Here is an 18,390-nt window from a genome sequence, read left to right on the forward strand (position 1 = left end):
CTGAATTTATTTTAATGATGGTGGGGAGTTAATATTTTTAGTTAGGAAAACTCTGTCAAGGAAAAAATCTCTATGCAGTTTTTTTTTTTTTGAAACAGATAATCTTTATTAGGTTCTTGAATACAGAAATTGTTTGAGTTAGTTACTGATGAGTTTTTTCAGTCCTTCATATCTAGAATATCAAATGTTATGTATTGTGCTTTACTTCCACAATCCAGGAAGGCCATCAAGTAGTGTGAGTATGGTACTGAGTGTAGATTCTGCTTCTTCGTAAGACCACTTACTGTGAAAAGAGATTTTTTTTTTTTCCTGAACTGCAGCACATCTGTCTGCAAAACCCTTCAGTGTTGAGCAGTAAAAGGGGAAATATCAGCTTCCAGTGGGTATTCCTCAGTCACTTCAGGAACCCTGCTGTATGGTTCTGCTAAGTGGAATTCTGTACTGCTCTGCAAGGGAAAAGATGGGTCTCAAATATTTTTATTCTCTGTACTGCTGAAGGTTTTGTCTCTTTCCAGGAAGAGCAAGATAAGCAGTTACAGCCTGTGTTAAGGGATGGGGGAGATGTGTTACTGCTTCTGGTGGCTAATATTTGTTAAAAAGGGACAAGGCTGAACCTGTTTCCACTGTGGTGTGCAATAAGCTTGTTTTCATCCAGTTGAACTTTACAGTACTTAGATTTTCATCCTGAAAGATGCTTCTCACAGTCTTTTCCAGACATACTGACATCCATGAAAAGAGGAGTGACTAGTACTTCTACTACCTTAACAGTGTAAGACAGTTTTATGTTAAAACTGAGGTTAGACCTCCTTAGTTTAGTGTTCTGAATAGATTCCAGCTTGATCAACAGTTTCCTCCATCAGAGTTTAATTAGACTTAAGCACAGTGTGGGTTTCACATCACATTCTTGTGCTGTGATTTACAGCAACAGCTCTTTGGCATCACAGGTCTTTGACAGAGGACTGTGGATCTTTTGCCTGCATCAGGGGATGAATCTCTTTCCCTACTTCTAACAATTGTTTTAAATGTATCACACGTCTGTCACTTGTGCTTTCACAGTTCTGAAGGTCATTCATCTGGAGGAGTTTGAGGTAGAGATAAACACTTGCTGCTCAGCCACGAATAAGTCAGCTGCCATAATTACTTTTTTTACGTTGTTTAAAAATTCCTTTACAATAGGCTTCAAAGCAGTAATTTTTGTGTGCTTTGAGTACTGTATAGAAGTCGATAATAAGAAAGAGCAACAATCATAGGTAATTTTGGAATCGTAGGAATCTGTTGAGGATTCAGTAGGACAAGATGTTTTGTTATATTTTTGCACTGAGTATAAGAAACTGGTTTGCAATAAAAGCAGGTCATTAAAGGCAAAGGATAATCACATGGATGAAGTCTCTATAAATGCTAAGAACTGACTGTTGCAGAAATGGTATAGCAAAGAATTATTTGGGGTGGATTTTGGTTTGGTTGTGCTTTTTCAGGCAGTAGCCTCAGGTGTAACTACAGTTACAGCAAGGAGGCTCACTAGTCCTAAATTTAATAAAATCAATTAAGTCTTCAGCCCAAAATGGTGGGATGAATTTCTCTGATTCTTAGTAGTCTGACAAGTCCCACATTACTGTATCAGCAGTGCCCCTCACTGTCTGCAGTGTTCAGTGAGATAAATCAGTGTGGTAAGTCTTAATTGCATGTAAATCATAAGCTTCAGGAAATGAAGACTGACTGTTCTGTATTAGATATTTCCAGGTATCTCCTCATTGGTACTGCTGAGAGTGGCTGTGTCTAGTCTGGGTATAGAATGAAACAATGAGCACACTGTATATATTGTTGCTTATTTTAGCAAGCTAATGCTGCATGCACATGAGGCTAAAGAGAGTCACCCTTTTAAGTGAAAATTAACTGAAATGAAAAAAAAACCCAACACAACATTTGCATGTGAATATATAAGTGAGCTTGAAAAAAGTTACCAGTTCAGGTGGCTTTTGTAGCAAACAGCAGCTACTTTAGGCAGCTCATCTGTTTGGAGAATGCTGATTTGGGGGCATCTGCGTTTACTTTAGGCTTCTGTATTTTTTAAAAACTAGTATATAAATATACTAGTATATTTAAAGAGCATTTGGTTAATGAAATGAATAGAAATGACAGAATCCTAGAATGCTTTGGGTTGGAAGGGACCTTAAAGATTTGGTTCCAACCTCCTTGCCCTGGGCAGGGACACCTTCCACTAGCCCAGGTTGCTCCAAGCCTTGTCCAACCTGGCCTTGAACGCTTCCAGGGATGGGGCATCCACAGCTTCCCTGGGCAACCTGTGCCAGGGCCCTCCTTACCCTCATTATGATAAACTACCATATGTATAGTCTAAATTGACTCTTTTTTAAGCTAAAACCATTACTCCTTGTCCTATTGCAACAGGCCCTGCTAAAAACTGTGCCCATCTTTCTTGTAGCCCCTTTTAATACTGGAAGGGTCTTAGAGGTCTCCCCAGAACCTTCTCCAGGCTGAACAAACACAGGTCCCTCAGCCTCCTCTCACAGCAGAGGTGTTCATCTCTGATCATCTTCATGACCCTGCTCTGGGCAAGCTCCCAAAGGTCCATGTCCTTTAATTGTGGGGGTTTGTGGTTTAACCCCTGCTGGCAACTCAGTCCCCTCTTCCCCCTCAGCCCTCCCAGTGGGGGCGAGAATAGGAGGGGGGAGAAGGGTAAAAATTGTGGGTTGAGATAAAAATAGTTTAATAATTACAATGAAATAAAATACAATAATAATTGTAATGAAAAGTGGGAGAAATGAAATCCAAGAGAAGCAGGTGGTGCACAATGCAATTGCTCACCCAACGCTGAGCAATGCCCAGCCCCTCCCTGGGCATCTCCTGGCCACCTCCCACAGTTTGTAGACAGAGCACAATGTTCTGTGGTGTGGAATATTCCTTTGGCCAGAGTGGCCCAGCATTCCTGGCCATGTTTCCTCCTGGTTACTGGTGCTTCTGCTTGCTGACAGAGCGTGGGAACTGAAAAGTCCTTGACTGAGAGCAAGCACTACTTAACAACTAAGCATCAGTGTATTTTCAGTGTTGTTCTCATCCTAAATCCAAAACACAGCACTGTGCCAGCTACTGAGAAGAAATTGAATTTTCCCAGGTGAGATCAGGACAGATCTCCAGAGCTGTTGCTGAGTGCCTAGTGGGGTCTGAGGAGAATGGAGGCGCAGAATCACCTCCCTCAGCCATGTTTCCTTTGATGCAGCCCAGGATATTTTTGGTTTTCTGGGTCTAAGAAATACATGTTTCAAATTTGTTCTTCAATTGTGCAAATATTTGGTGAGCCAATGGGATGATCCTGTTACCTAATTAGTTCACCTTTCTTGGATCAGTGAGAAGCTATAAGTAAGCATTCTGACCAAACATTTTCTGGTTGAAAAGGAATGTATTTTAATCTCCTGGTGCATCTGTTACCTGGTCTGCACAATTAGGTGGTGTTTCTATGTTGCACACTGGATGGAGCGTGATTGTTAAAAGTATGAACTTGTTTTTAACTTGGTGAATTAGAAGACTGAGAGGCTTTCTAGCAGTCTGGAGGGGCTAATTTTTCCCAAAAACACATTCAGCAGTTCTCTGGCCCCTCTATTGATCCATCCTGTTCCATCCATCTGAACTGCTGGTGGTAACTGTGGGGAGCCCATTGTGATGTGCTTGGACTCCATGGTTGTCGTGGTCCTGTGTAGCCAGTCTGCAGGTGCTGTACTGAGGAGAGCTGCAGCTCCAGCAGGAGTGGAGAAAACAGCAGAAGAAGTAAGTAATGACAAGAACAAGAATTTTCTCCTTATCTCCCTTGTTTTCCTTCTCCCTAAAAGCGTTTTCCCACTTTGTCCTGAACGGTATTAGATTTTAATAGGTATCTTGGAAAACATGATTCCTGTCCTCTTTAAAAATAATTTTGTGTTTAACTACCAAAGTTTCTCTGTGGGACAGAATTCCTCTCTATTTGTGTGTATTCCTCTATAGCACAGGTATATCTGAAGGCAGGGAAGCTCCTCATGGAGCAGCAGGAGTGCAGAGAGAACTGACCTTTCAAAGGGCAGTGTCTGTGTGAAATAACAGCCAGTCTTTTCTCTGTAAAGCACTTCAAAAAATGGGATTCTCCCCTTATCAATACTAGCAAAATAGTCTCTAGATTTAACATGTCTTAACAGCTAAGTGGTAATAATTGAAAAAAAGACCTTTCGAGGTTAAAAGAGGAGCAGCAGGCAAAGTGAAATACAGCATCTGGCAAAGTAGCCATCAGGGGTTGGTTGGGGGTACAAAACAGCTTAAATCTGCTGTGAAATTACTGTGAATGACTTGGGGATTTCTTAAACTGTTTTTGTCCATAATATAATTTTGTTTGTAATATCATTTGAACCTTTTAAAAATGTTATCCAAAAGCATTTCATGTGTTCCAATTTTGAAAAGACTGAAGAATTCAACAAGCTAAACTAGAATTCAGTTTTAAGTTTCCAGCAATTTTTAAGTTTTCAGTCCTGAATCTGCTCATTGAAGCTGGATTAAAATTTTTAGCTAAAAATGATCTTTTTAAGTGCCAGGTGTCCAGCTCTGGGACACTTCAGAGAGATAATTTTTTTGGCTAGTCTCTGTTAACAAGATACCTTCCTTTAAACTCTCTTTAACTGAGTAATTTCTTCAAAATCATTTCTTGATAAAATATATATGTATTCACTGGTTTGGCCTCCTTTCTTGAAAAAAAAAAAAAAAGGCAGTTCTTCTCTGTGCAGCAATCAGCTGTCAGGTTTGTTCTAATCCATAAATCCATAAAAAAAGTCAAGATCTAATTTTTTTATGCATGACCCTGTTGCTGTTATTGCTGTTGGTTTTATTGCAGTAATGCTGCCCATTGGCACCCATCGAGCGTGGGTCGTCGTGGTCCTGATCCTGCTTTGTAGCATCCATTCACGTGAGTGTTGCAAGGAGAAAAGCACTTTCCAAGAATCAGTGATTGCTTTTGCTAGCAAGAAGTTTACAATTGTGTTGTCTTGGGAATGATTGAAAAGTACTGAGAAATATTGCAAGCAATTACTCCAGAGGGGATTGATCAGTCCTGAGACTTAAATAGAGCAAAATATTTTTTTTCCTGTAACTTTCCCCTTTTCCTCTGTGCATCTGTACAAGAAATGCTGCTTGTTTCATCCCTGGCAGTGTGTTTTGCTTTTATTTTAACTTTGATTATAGATTCTTCTATTTTTTTCCTCGCTTTGACTTTTTCTTTTCCAGCATACTGTTAAAGGTGTCCTTATAGTCTCTTGCGAATGGATGTATTTGCTTACTGCAAATCATGAAATCTCATGAAATTCCTGTGAAATTGTTACAAAATCTTTAAAATTTTCTGTTCTTCTGTACTGTTCACTGGCAGGGAGAGGGGCCCCATGACATGATTATTGGTGTGAGCCTTGGTGGTCACGTTTCTGTTATACATTAGTTCCAGGTTCTCTATTTTGACAATACTTTTAATTCTCCCTTCTCTGATGCTTCTTCTTCCCAAGGAAGTTTTGTATGGCACAGAAGGGGCAAGTTGTGCCCCAGGACAAGGAGGGAGTTTATGCTTGTGTTGCTGTTACCTCAGTAATTATCCAAAAGATTGTTGTTCGACACCTGAGTTTTTGGTTAGGCTGTAATCTCACTTCTGTTCACAAAGAACTCCAAAACCATGAAATGGCTTTCAGCAAACTCCATCACAGAAAGCTACTAAAGTTGTGATGGTGTAAGTTTCTCTCATGTAGAGAAAAAAAAAAGGCAGGCAGGGGGGAATACTGGGTTTCGTTTTTCCCCCTCATTGGGGAGTGGTTGATTGCCAGTGGAGTCCCACTGTGATTTGCACTTTTGCTTTAATGAAAAAGAGATGGAGGGAGGCAGCAAGGTTTACTGATGCCACATGTTTTGGAGTAGTGTAAATGAAAGGTGATTGAGAAGTCCCAGAGCAAGAAATCCCTAGGGTTTGGGAAAATACTGCAGTCCTTCTAAATTCAGGATGTTTTGCTCTTTCCTACACAACTGCAGTAGGTCGCTGTCTGAAGCAAAATGTTGGGAGAGATGCATGTTTGTTTGTGTCATTTCACCACGTTTCTGTGTTTTAACTGGGGTCTGACCTTTATCTAAAAGGCTGAATGTTCTGCTCGTGTGCATAAGAGAAATATAACTCTTAGATAGATAAAGTGTTTTCATGTGACCTGCAGCTTATAGGTGAACAGCAGGGCTTTTTATCCTTGCCAGTTTCCACCTGAGTGGATTCTTTAATTTAAATTTTACAGCTTTAGTTCTTTACTCATTGTGGTTCATGAAGCAATTTGAAGTAATATAAGTGAATGCAACAGAAAGACATCTGTGCTTAACCTTGCTGGCCCTCAGTAAGCACAGTTCATAATGACTGTAAATGCCTTCATAATGTGTGATAATCAGCATGAAAATGTCATTGCATTTAATTAATTATGGATATTTTTATAGTAATGAGCTAATCATTATAAACTTTCAGTTCTTGCAGCACCGGTGCAGGAAGATTTAGGACAAAGTGAAACAGCACTCAACAAACCCAACATGACAGTGAAAGGTGTATTTGAATCACTCTTAAACTTCTTCAGGCCAATGAGTAAGTGTCACTTCACCCTGGCAGCATTGTTCCTCTCTTCCCTTTCCACTTCTGCCTCACTTCCAGTCCACCCTCCCACCCCTACCTGTCAGCATTTAATGTATTTTAAACCCTCAGTCTAAAATTCATGAGATCTCTTGAAAATGGTATTGCTAGATGTGCCTTTGGAACAATCACAAATTTGCTTCCCTCCTGCAAAACCCTCCCATCCTCAGTGATGTGATCGTGCTTTGGAAATGCTGGAATTTTGCTGGAAAGTTTTGCATAGGATCCTCCCTTTAATAAACTGAATTTTGGCTACCAGTAATTTCTGTGATAAATGCAAGATTGACAATGCAACCAGTCCTGGGAGTGTTGTTGGAACGAAATGATGCTTTGCAGCTGCTCTGTCACATAAGGGATGTGATACAATGTTTTACAGGAATTAAATATACAGAGACATGTACTATTTATGACTATCTTATACATTTAAGCTGTTTCTACAAAAGATCTCATGATTATCAATAAATCTGTTACTAAATAGAAAATTTTTAAAATTGTTTAAATATTTTGTTCAATAACAAAATAATGGGGTTTTTTTCCTATCAGCTGATTTTCTCCTGCTTGTAGAAACATACAATTAGTGCCAAACAGAAATGGTTGGTTGCAACATAATCCTTCCAAAAAAATTATCTTAAATTTCTGTTTTCTTTTTTTAATTAGAAACAATCCAGTCAGAAAATTTAATTTGTCTTTTTTCACTTACTTTACAAACCTAAGTAAAAAGAAGTGGCAGGATGGTGTTTAACTTCAGCTTTGTAATTGTTTCTTACAGAAACAAAGCAAATTGCTAAAGATCTTCTGTGCCTTTCTGTTCATTTTAGTGTAAAGATTGAGTAGGTTTTGGGAAAGAACATACATGAAAGTCAATGACACTGTTTTCTGGCAGAGTTAACCAATCAAAACATACCAGAGACAACGAAGTGATGACTTCCCTCTGCTTGAGCATTTCTACCAGAGTAGAGATCTTACCTGATTTTTATTATTTTTTTGTTTGTTTTTATCAAGCATGCCGGCTCAGCAACGAAAGACCCTTAATTCCTTGTCAAGTAGAAAGCCTGAATGCATCTGAATGCTTGAAAAATCACTGTTGTCCTATGAAAATTGGCCAGGACCTGCAGTGTCACATGCCGGTTAAGGACGGTAAGTTTGCTGCTGTGGGTTTCAGCCTCGTGCCCAAGTGCTGCTTCTGCTCAGACAACACAGTTTTCATTGCTCTTTGTAACTTCAGTTCTTCAGGACGCCGCTCTCTTTAAAGGAAATGTAAGCTTGCATTTATTTCTTATATATTAGTAAAGAAAACAATCCATTGGTAGAGAGTTGTCTGGATGTCTCATCCAGCCCAGCACGAGCAAAGAACAAGTGACGTACAAAAAAATGTAGTCACATATGTCCATATAAAAAGCGAAGTAAAGGCTTTATTTGTGGCCTTTATAGTATGTATAAAAGACACTTCACTATAGCAAGAGGAAGAGCTGTACAGAGAAAATTAGAGCTCTTCTGCTCATTTTTAAGGCACATACTCAAGCAAATGTTAAAATTAAACATACTTATTCAGCTGTGACTGCTTGATTCCTCATTCCTGTTAAGCTTTTGTTGTTTGGACATCAATATCAAAAGCTGATTATTTTACTGAATTATTTGTTCATAGATTAATCAGCTCTTTGAATGCTCCTGCATATTCAGCATATGTCCAAAGAAAATGCAAACACTCACTACTTGCCTTGTAGCAATCTGTTGGCAAAATAGAAGCACTTAGCAGATATTCAGCTCATGGCAGTCGTGTTTGTAAGATGGTCACAGACTGCATATTGAATCCTTCTTCTTTGGAAGTTCTGTCTTCAATTTCACTAGGAATAAAATGAGGGTCTAAGAAAACGCTGCAGAAGTTATGAACTGAAGTAGATAAATAGCATTTGTTTGCAAGATTTTGTCTCTTTTCTTAAAGAAGCTCCTGAGGGACTTTGATTTTTTTTTTTTTTTAATTGTTATTTATTCCTCCCACTCAACCCTACCCCATGCCCTGGGCTCACTCAAACCCCAGTTGCCTCTGAAACTAAACAAACACTTGTGCTATTCAAACTCAGATAAAAACTGAGACCAGTTCTTTCTCATCTGAGATCATTTCTAACACTTAGTCTTTTGCCTAAGATACTTACTCAGAATCATAGAATCATTTAGGTTGGAGAAGACCTTTGTGATCATTGAGTCTAACTTGAAATTCAGCTAAAAGATGGTGATTTTCCTTGATATTTACTAAAGTCTTAAGGTATAAATGTTGTCAAGGGTTTTGCTGATGAAACCTCTGTCTAAGCAAAGTGGCAGCATGGCTGTGACTTGGTGGCAGTAAAGATGTCTGTCTTAGAGGCTGATCTCTGTCATCTGTACCTCAGTGGATATATTAGAATATTTCAGAACTAATGCAGACTTCTGCTGACTCCACAGATGTGCAACTGGCAATTCGACTGATTTTGCTCACCGGAGGAGGATTTTTGATTTTGGGGTTTCTGCCAATCTGTTTCTGTGCCATTTTGCAGAGAAGGTAAGTGGTAGAGCATGACCAGAGCAAATTTAAGAAGTACTGCTTCTGAGTGGTGAAAATATGGAAAACTGACACCTTTTAAGTAGGTGAGGGGAGAAAAGTTTGGACAAAAAGGGCAAGGAACTAAAGTGCAAACACAAAAGATGAGACCTCCTATTTTGAAGCTATATAAAACACAGAGTTAATTTGGCTTAAGGAAAAAAAGTGATTCAATGCCCTAGTACTGTTTCTAAAGACCTGGTTATAAAGAACTTGGGCTTAATCTTAACTTTACTTGCTTGGGAAGATGCACATAAAACACAAAGGCCTCCGGGATGTTACACCTGGATGTTCTTCCAGGAGGGGAACAGCAAAGTAGAAGGCCTGAAGAGAGTAAGAAAGGTGTGCTGAGAGTGTGCTTGGGAATTAATTATCTCTAAATATGCTTTTAATGTGCAGCATGGGGGGTTTTAATGTATCAGGCACATTGCAGCCTGTGAGTTCTGTGCAAGCAGTTTAGTGTTGAAGAGTTTCAGCATGTGTATGTGTTGTTAATATAATGGGAAAATGTAAGTTCCACGACATCAAAATCATTAAAACGGGATGGAAGGAATTAACATAATTGTGCTTTGTTTTCCAAGATAGTAATTCATATTGAATGGCTATTGCTACAACTTGGTAAATACAACAGAACTGTCTTTTTAGTGAAGATTTTTTCCCCCAACTCTTGCTCTACTAAGATATAGTAGCCTGTGTGGGATCATATAGGTCCATGTATACACACACATAGACTTTACTAATGTAGCTGCTTAGCAGATGGCTATTGCTGTAGAGTCCCACATTTTGACAAAACCTGCTGTGAAAACCTCCACATTGCATCTTACACTGTGCTCAACAGCTGATGCTCAGCATACAGAGAGCTGCACTGAGTCATCCGTGACTCTGAAAACAGGAGGCAAAGAATCAACATGAAATTACCATAAATTATCTGGAAAATGAATTAATATGTGTTCATTTTGAGGGAATTCACATTAATGTTTAAATGATTGTTTCTGTGTTTTTTGATAGCCAGTGAAATTAGGAATATTGCTCTGCTGCTATGACTTGGTTTTTTGCTTTGTTTTTTAATGCAGTAATTAAACAGATGCTAAATGGTTTAAATTTCCAACATCATATATTTGAGTTCTAGGAAAGAAGCAACCCTATAAAACTTTGAGCTTTACTGATTTTAGAGACAGTTGATAGAGAATACTGCTTTGGAAAGCATTCCTTTATTGAGCCAAAAACCTTCTCTCTGGATAGAAATTCTCTTTTTTTTTAAGCATTGTACAGTCATTGCTGAGAGGGCCCTATGTACAATGCCAAATCTGTACTGCAGAGGATGTGCACAAAAGTAAAAATGGTTCTCTAGAGTTATCAGAAAAAATGAGAGGGCTTTTGCTGTTGAAATTTGGGATAATTGTTGAACTCCCCTGTGCCTCTTCTAGAGCAAATTCCAAGGTTTCCCATAGGAGTCTGTATTGACAAAAAAAAAAAAAGAAAAAAAAAAAAAAAAAAAAAAAAAAAAAAAAAAAAAAAAAAAAAAAAAAAAAAAAAAAAAAAAAAAAAAAAAAAAAAAAAAAAAAAAAAAAAAAAAAAAAAAAAAAGAGAGAGAGAGCAAACCTGGGCAACTAGGGAAAGGCCTGGAAAGGTTTGGCAGGTCCTTGGGCTGTTTGACAAGAGGTGCCCAGGTGGGAGTCAGTCTCTTCTCCAAAGTAACAAGCAACAGGACAAGAGGAAATGGCCTCAGGCAGTGCCAGGAGAGGTCTAGATTGGATATTAGGAAGAATGCCTTCACTGAAAGGGTTGTCAAGCTTTGGAATAGGAAGGGAAGTAGTTGAGTCCAGCCCTGGAGGCATTTAAAAGCCATGTAGATGTAACACTTGGGGACATGGTTTAGTGGGAGACTGGACAGTACTGAGTTAATGGTTGGATTTGATCATCCTTAAGGTATTTTCCAACTTAAATGACTCCATGATTTTGTATGAATCAGAAGGTGAGGTGAAATTCATGAAGAAAGTGTAAGAGAAGGGAAAAGCACATTGAAATGCTTTTCCTTACTTTAATCTATGTTCTAGAGATGAACCTTGTGATGGGTTCTGAAATCAGCTGCAGCTTTGTGAGGTTTCTCACTGGAGCTAGGATTTCATGGCTGAAGTCTATGTGACCTTCTCTAATTCTTCCTTTGGAAGTCAACCAATTTCAGCTGTTGTTTTATTGTGTTGCAGTCCATGTATCAATCCTTTACAAAGGATGAGCAAAAAAGTAAGGCAGATTGCACGAGACAGAAGAGAACGTCGTGAACAGACTAATGATGAAGAGCTTCATCTACTGGATTGACTTAAGAAAGGACCATAAGGACAAAAAAAAAGAAGGTAAAGGGAGGGTAACAAACCCATTACTCTAAAATTGAATTATTCTTTTGTACGTTCATATTAGGGTAGTTTTATTAATTCTGTGTAGAATACTGGATATGCACTACTAAATACCTGCTACCTCCCAGTCCAGTAGACATTGTCAAAGGCATTGTTTGTCAGGGATCACCTTCAGTTTGTGCTGTGGGAGAAGCAATGGGTTTGCAGCAGTTTGGTTTCTGTGCTGGAGTGCTGACAGCAGAGCCATGGGCGGTGTTACAGTCCTGGGTTAAAGCCCTCCACCCTTTCAGTGCTGCTTACCCCATGTGCAAGCTGTGTGGCATGGGAAAAGTGGAAAAGCAATGGGTTTGCTGCTTTCAGGAGAGGCAGATCCGTTTACAGACACTGAAAAACCTGTCCTTCTGTGTGGATAGGGGTGTTTTTCAGCTATTGCATCCACACAGCTCCATATCCTGGCATTCCTCCTCAATGCTGAAGAGCAACTGAGTACTGAAACAAGTGTGATCTGAGAGAGAAATGCCATTTGCCTTGCATGAACATGTCAAACTTATAGCTTACTAAAGGTGTCACAATGAAATAGAACAGCGTCAATGAAGTCATCAGACAATAAGGAACTATTTCAGGAAGTGGATTGATTTGGCAGAAACGTAAAGATGTCCCTAAATCCAGTCATACTCATGTTTGGGGTTTTTTCTCTTTAGTGAATAGCAATATGCACCTCATCTTGAAGACCAAGCTGAAGACACCAAGATTATTTGACTACCTCCTAGAAAATGACCCGTTTGGTTTTAGTATTGAAGGAATACAATGTTGTTAACCCCTGATAATACTATTGATTTTGCAATAAAAGTTCTTAATTCATAGTTCCTTGTGCTCATTCCATACCCCCTGTACAAAAAAAATGGTAAAGGTGAAAGGCAAACTGCTCATGGCAACCCCTGAATAATAAAGTCAGTGTTCTTTTAGTACTGTAGCATCCTTTTGGACGGAATAAAGATACCAGTTATGTGCCCATCTCAGTTTAGGGGTCAGTTTTACAATAAGATTAAGAGAGTGTTGTCCCTCATTATGCTGGTGATGAGGGAAGCTCACTCTGTGTTGGATGGCCCTACAGCACAGCAGTTTCTTTCTGTTTCTCTCTAGTGCAAAAAAAAATAAAAGAAACAAACTTGTAACAGTTTTCAACAGCTGAGTGCAAAGTAGGAGTAAGCACCTAAAAGAATGTCAGTAGAAATTGGTGTCACCCATAATAATGCAAAAACTTGACATTTTTTCTTTGGGGCTGTGACGTCCATGTAGCAGAATTTCCAAAAGCTACAACTGTCAGGAAGGGAGCTTTGCTCCTAAGCTGGAGATTAAATATTAGAATTATACCTAAAAACTCTGCACTTTCAGAATTCCCCACTTAATAAGTTTTTTGGTTTCATCAGTCCTAAAAAAAAAGTATCACTTGAAATCCAAGTGTAATGGGGGTGGAATATGCATATGGGCAATCTCATGAAGTTGTTGAAGTGCTTACTGATGGTCAGACATAATTATATGCAGGAGCTTTAAAGCCTGACATTGCAACCATTGCCAGAAGCATTTCATTAGAGACGGTTTGCTTATGATTTTGTAAGCAAAAAGTATTACAGTATTTTTGCTGTGGAGCAGCAGAATGATGGAGACTGAACAGAGGTCTCTGTTTGCCTTCCAAATCTGCTGTGTGTTTGCTCTTTCTTCGTGTTGTTTTTCTGAATGGTGAAATATGTCTACAGACATTTTGACAAAGATAAAACCGGTTTCCTGCTCCGTGAATTTAGAGGCACTGTCACAGCTGAACTGTGCATGTGACAAACCACTGAGATCCTCCTGGCTGGTGACTGGGGAGAGCAAGAAAGGTAGGCTTTCGCATGGTGCTTCATGAGTTCGATTTGAAGGGCGATAAATTCCTTCTGTTTTCCTGTCACTGACAGCACAACTGCTCTCAGTGTCACATAATGTCCTGACAAAGGGACAGACACCGATAAAACAACTTGTGTTTAACAGTGAGCAACCAATGTGCCTGCAGTAACTGTGTCTGGCAGCACCAGAACAAGGTGAGCATAAGCAAAATGCATGTGCTGTAAGAGCAGGAGGTGAGATGAGAAAGTCACAGCCAGGGTTATGTTCCTCTTAGTGGGACAGCAGTCAGGAGCACAGTGCATGGACTTGGGCCCTGTCCTTTTCCATGCAGCAACTTTGTTGTAAAAATGTTCTAAAAAGCTGGAAGTTTTGCTTTTCAGTTGAAGAAGGCAAAAGCTCTGATTTTACATTTTATTTTCTTTATTAGCTTGACAATTCACTGAATCAGTAGCTGTCAAGCCATGGATATTGCATAAATAACTGTTGTCTGTACCAAAAATGTCATAATAACTATTTCACTGTTATTGAGGGTCAGTATTGCCACCTTAGGGTCAAATCACAGGCCTACATGTGATGTGAACAGTACTGGCACTGTCACATAAATGTCACATGGATGTTTTGGTCAACTGATCTGCTGCTTACTGCCACTAGTGAATATTCAGATCTCCTAATAATGACTGGTTTGTTGGTTGGTTGGTTGGTTTTGTGCTCCTGGACTTTACGATTCTACAGAACAATTTCAGGGTGGGGTTACCCCACGTCTAACAGGAGCATGTGTTTTCCCCAGTGCCTCACACACACAAAGCTGGCATGTTGCTGAGCCAAACTCAGTCTTCCTTTGTCCTTTCTATCCCTTCCAAGATCTGTGTTAGGGTCCGGGTCAGCTACAAGAAGGCACAGGCGTTTTTCCCGGGCTCCTCACGGTGCCTCTGGGGCTTGCAAAGAAGCTGCTGACGGCTGGGTGTGGTCCCCAAATCTGCAGAAAAGACCTTCCACCTTCCCGGCCTAGGGAGAGGGAGGGACAACTTCAGTACTAAAATCAGGGACCACAAGATGGTGCTGCAGGAAAACATTTTTCCCTCAGTGGTTTTTGGCTTCTGGAGAACTTTATTGATTTCTGCCTTTTACAATGTGGTTCATCAAGTCACAAAAAGGCAGATGGTGTACAATAGAGCAATGGTCACTCAGTAAAAAAGACAACATAATACAGCATATGATGACAAGGCTTTAGAAGACTTACCAGATATACAAACCATTGCTTGTGGCTTTAGCTCTGCTCTCTCTCCTATTGAACTGATAGAGAGTGAAACAAAAGAGCTCTCAGCGGAACATCCCTCTTTATCTTCCCAAAGATTAAATAAATACAAGGCCAAACACCTTGTGCCAGTGCACAATAGCTGTGTCCAGGAGTGGATGCTGCTGCCCTCGAGATGAGAGCTATGATAGGGCTTCAACAGCCCTTCATCACATCACCCAGAGCCTGCATCACGTCTGATGGCAAAAGGGTTTGGCTCACTTTCTGTTCCCTCTGACACCAAACCCACACCTTTATCCACATTCTGTGAGATGAAGAGAAAGGGTTGCAATGATTTTTTTTTTTTTTTAGAAAGCTTTAAGGCAATATGAAATGATTGCATGATACTGTGGGCAATTGTGGCAATATCTGGTACTTCGGTGCATTTGACCTTTAGAAAGCTTTCAAAGGCAGGAGAACTTAAAAAAATAAATACAATGGAATGAAACCTAAGTTTCACACTACAGAGCTAGAGTGAGAGAATAGATAAAATCCAAAGCCAAACACAAATTTGTATTAAAGGAAAGTCTCAGTGACTGGGGAACTTGTCTTATATTTTTGAAGGCTTGTAGTTCAGTTCTGAGGCCTGTTTTACCCAGCTGAAATTTATGCAATGCCAGCTAGTAGAGATATAGGAGGAGAATGTATTTCATTGCTCTACAAACATTTTCTGAGCTTGTCTCCATGTAAGCGATGTAATTTTAAAATGTTATGGTCCCTCTGATCCTTGCTGACCTAGGGTTGGATGCACAGCTAAAATGAAGTGTAAAGGTCTCACTGGACAAGTGTTCAATGTTCTCCTGCAAGGTCCCAGTGGAGTGACTGGTCCTGTCCCGCTCAACTTCACTTCTGATGTTTGTGCTCCAACCCTTTTGTGTTCTTAAAAAACACTGGGGGAAAAAAAAATTATTAAAAAAAATGGTTTTCTGCCAGATGAAAGGGAAAAACTGTCCACAGCTGTACTGTTCTGGCCTTCTAAGTTTCACTGTAGTGCTTCCAAGTGCCTTCACAAAAGGCACTTTCTTCCTGCACTGCTTCCTCTCAGAGTCTACTATCCTACGTGTATCCCCCATCCAGACAGATAAATCTTTGAGCACATTGTGTTCTGTTCTGTGTGCAGGTAAGTGGGATAGAGCCTTACCCTGCAGCAGCTGTTTCTCTGCAGTATCCACCACCGTCTCTGGCTCTGCAGGTGTGGTTGTGTCAGCTGCCACTCAGGCAACGTGGCAGGGATGGTGGCAATTCTACACAGAGCTGCTGCCCTGGACAAGGGATGCTGCAGCCCTGCTGCATCAGTCTCCCTGGTTTCCAGGATGGGATTTTTCAGTCTATAAGACTAGAGCTGTTCAATATTCCACCTGTGGTCATCAGCTGAGCTGAAGTGATGTCTTCCTTGCCTTTAGAAAAGGAATTTCCTGATGCATGTGCTTGGCCTGCCTCTTGCCCAGGCTCCTGTTCAGGTTTTTACTGACTCTCCAAGCTTTAAATATTTCCCTATTGAAGATACTTGATCCAGCACTTGATCTAAATTTGGGATGGAGAAACTATGCCAGTAAAAAGGACAGAAAACCTCCTTTGCTTAGGACTTACAGCACAACTAGGAGATCCTGGGAGATAATACACAGCTATAAAATACTCTTGCATACATTTCCTAATGGGAAAGCCCTGCTTCAGTTAAATGGACCAGGTAAGCAGCAGCATTGCCAAAATGCAATTTCTTCAATTAAACATGGCCTTATGAATTGCAGTAGCTCATTGTGGTTGGCTGTGTGATGAGTCTTTTCCCGTCATCTTCAGGGAAGGACAGGAAAAAGTTAATTCCCCATTCCTAACATTGGGTGCATTGATAGCTGACATTTCAAGGTATATTTCTCAGATACCAAACTGAGAACTTTAAAGAATGACAGAGCTGTTTGAAGGAAGGAGCTCTTATGGTCTCTGTGAACAACTGTCAGAAGGAAGGAAACCTGAGAGCCTGGGGGAAAACAGTTATTGGGGTGGTGTTGTTTTGATGTCCCAGCAGGGGATCCATATCAAGCTTCTGAGTAGTGGCTAAGCAGGGCAAATTAATGTTATAGTGGTTGCCACTCATAACAGTCCTAGAATGCCATAAAATGACTTTGGTGAACTGTGAAACATCTGGGGTTGGGGCACATCAGCTAAAGACCAGGCTGTGCAAACTGGAAGGGAAGAGAAGGAAGTTCATGGGGAAAATGACCTTGTGGAAAAATTATGTGGAAAATTTTACCAGAATGCAACAGAATGTTGTTTCTTTTTTGCTTTTGCGATTTGTTTTTGTTATATGTGAACACACTAAAAATCTGTCACAGCAACTGCTAAAAGCATTTATCTCATATTTTTATCTGTAAGATTGGTTAGTTGTTGGTTTGGGGTTTTGTTTGGTTTTGGGTTTTTTTTGGTTTTTTTTGGTTTTTTGTTTTTTTTTTAAACAGAAATACAATTAATCATAACTCATCAGTACAGCTAGCTAGAAAACAAAAGGTTAACAGCAAATTCTGTTTTACTGGTTAAAGATGCTACTGTAGCAGCATTTGCTCAAATGGTTGTTTTACACATGCAGTGGCATCATCCAGTTTAAATCCTGCTGTGTTTCTTTGCCAACAACTGCTAGTGAACATTTGCCCACCTTCCCTGCTGCTGAGTAGTATCAGGATTAGATGCAGGGAGGCGAACAGGCTTACAACTTCATCTGTTGGCACCACAGGAATGCAGGAGCAGAACAGCATGGCAACAGGGAAAACTTTCAAAATCATCAATTTTAAGGTCTTGCCTCAAAATGACTATTTCCTAGCTGGGGGGAGGTGGGGGTGGGGGAGGAGAATAGCTTTCCCCAGTTGTGCAAGGAAAAGAAAAAAAAGCAGCAAGAAGAATATCTTTCTCAAATAAAGACATGATGGGCATTTATTTATTATCCAACCTAGCAGTCAGGTAAATGTCTGCAAAACTGTATTGGGAAGTAGATTCTGACATGGGAGGAGTGCCCGTCGAGGAAACACTACTCTGTTGGGAATAAAAATTTAGGGAGCTTTAGTACATCTTGAACTTTTTTAAGATGATGGATAGCTTGCAGCAACAGGCATTTTCCTCCCCTCACCAAAGGAAGCCACTTTTCCCTCAGTGCTTAGCAAAAGTCTCTTTGAATGACATGATTATAGAGAATTGCATTCTGAGCAAAGAGCCTGGTAGAGACAGACAGCTGGGCTTTCTGAGCATTTACATTACCCTTAGCCTGCCCTTAAAATCAGCTGAACCCCAAGCATTTCTTGCCTTTAAAGCTGTTTGCCTCTCTGACCTTCCCAACCACTTGTCTGTGCCTATGGGCAGCGCAGGAATGTAACGTGCCAAAGGGCCAAAAGACAGGAAAAGGTGGCATCGTTCTTTCCACTGAGCTCCTCTGCTGGAAGCTCTCAGTATGCTGGTTGGATCCAAACGTGTTACCATAATGGATGAGCTGGGCTGCACCCCCTTTCCCAGCAGAGCTTTCCCAGCTGGCTGGCAGCAGGCAGTTGAGCTGGGAAGTGGGGGAGCAAGCAGATATTGCTTTCTAACTATAAACATAGCTTTAATGGTTCCTGGTAGGTTTTTAAAGTAG

At 40.2% G+C, this 18,390-nt stretch overlaps 1 protein-coding gene across 3 annotated transcripts; it reads left to right on the top strand.

Moving 5' to 3' along the window:
- Window positions 1–3,663: 3,663 nt before the first annotated feature.
- Window positions 3,664–12,460, top strand: FMR1NB (FMR1 neighbor). Of its 3 annotated transcripts, none has more exons than XM_027882175.1 (7): window positions 3,664–3,780; window positions 4,868–4,939; window positions 6,512–6,625; window positions 7,673–7,807; window positions 9,110–9,206; window positions 11,453–11,599; window positions 12,301–12,460. In XM_027882175.1, the coding sequence occupies exons 2-6, from the start codon at window positions 4,870–4,872 to the stop codon at window positions 11,562–11,564; spliced, it is 528 nt and encodes a 175-aa protein (XP_027737976.1). In that variant the 5' UTR covers window positions 3,664–3,780; window positions 4,868–4,869; the 3' UTR covers window positions 11,565–11,599; window positions 12,301–12,460. The 3 variants fall into 3 exon arrangements, with proteins under 3 accessions (XP_027737976.1, XP_027737974.1, XP_027737975.1); XM_027882173.1 differs by having other exon boundaries at window positions 3,665–3,780; window positions 11,453–11,596; window positions 12,299–12,460; XM_027882174.1 differs by having other exon boundaries at window positions 3,682–3,777; window positions 11,453–11,596; window positions 12,299–12,460.
- The last annotated feature ends 5,930 nt before the right edge of the window (window positions 12,461–18,390 follow it).

This window comes from Empidonax traillii, unplaced genomic scaffold (assembly GCF_003031625.1).
Source record: "Empidonax traillii isolate 1590-97213 ecotype Southwest subspecies unplaced genomic scaffold, ASM303162v1 scaffold102:size1114253, whole genome shotgun sequence".
Lineage (NCBI taxonomy): Eukaryota > Metazoa > Chordata > Aves > Passeriformes > Tyrannidae > Empidonax > Empidonax traillii.

Coding starts and splice junctions, on each gene's coding strand:
- FMR1NB (XM_027882175.1), top strand. CDS start 4,870: ATGCTGCCCATTGGCACCCATCGAGCGTGGGTCGTCGTGGTCCTGATC. Junction 4,940..6,511: donor GCTTTGTAGCATCCATTCAC/GTGAGTGTTGCA, acceptor ATAAACTTTCAG/TTCTTGCAGCACCGGTGCAG. Junction 6,626..7,672: donor AAACTTCTTCAGGCCAATGA/GTAAGTGTCACT, acceptor GTTTTTATCAAG/CATGCCGGCTCAGCAACGAA.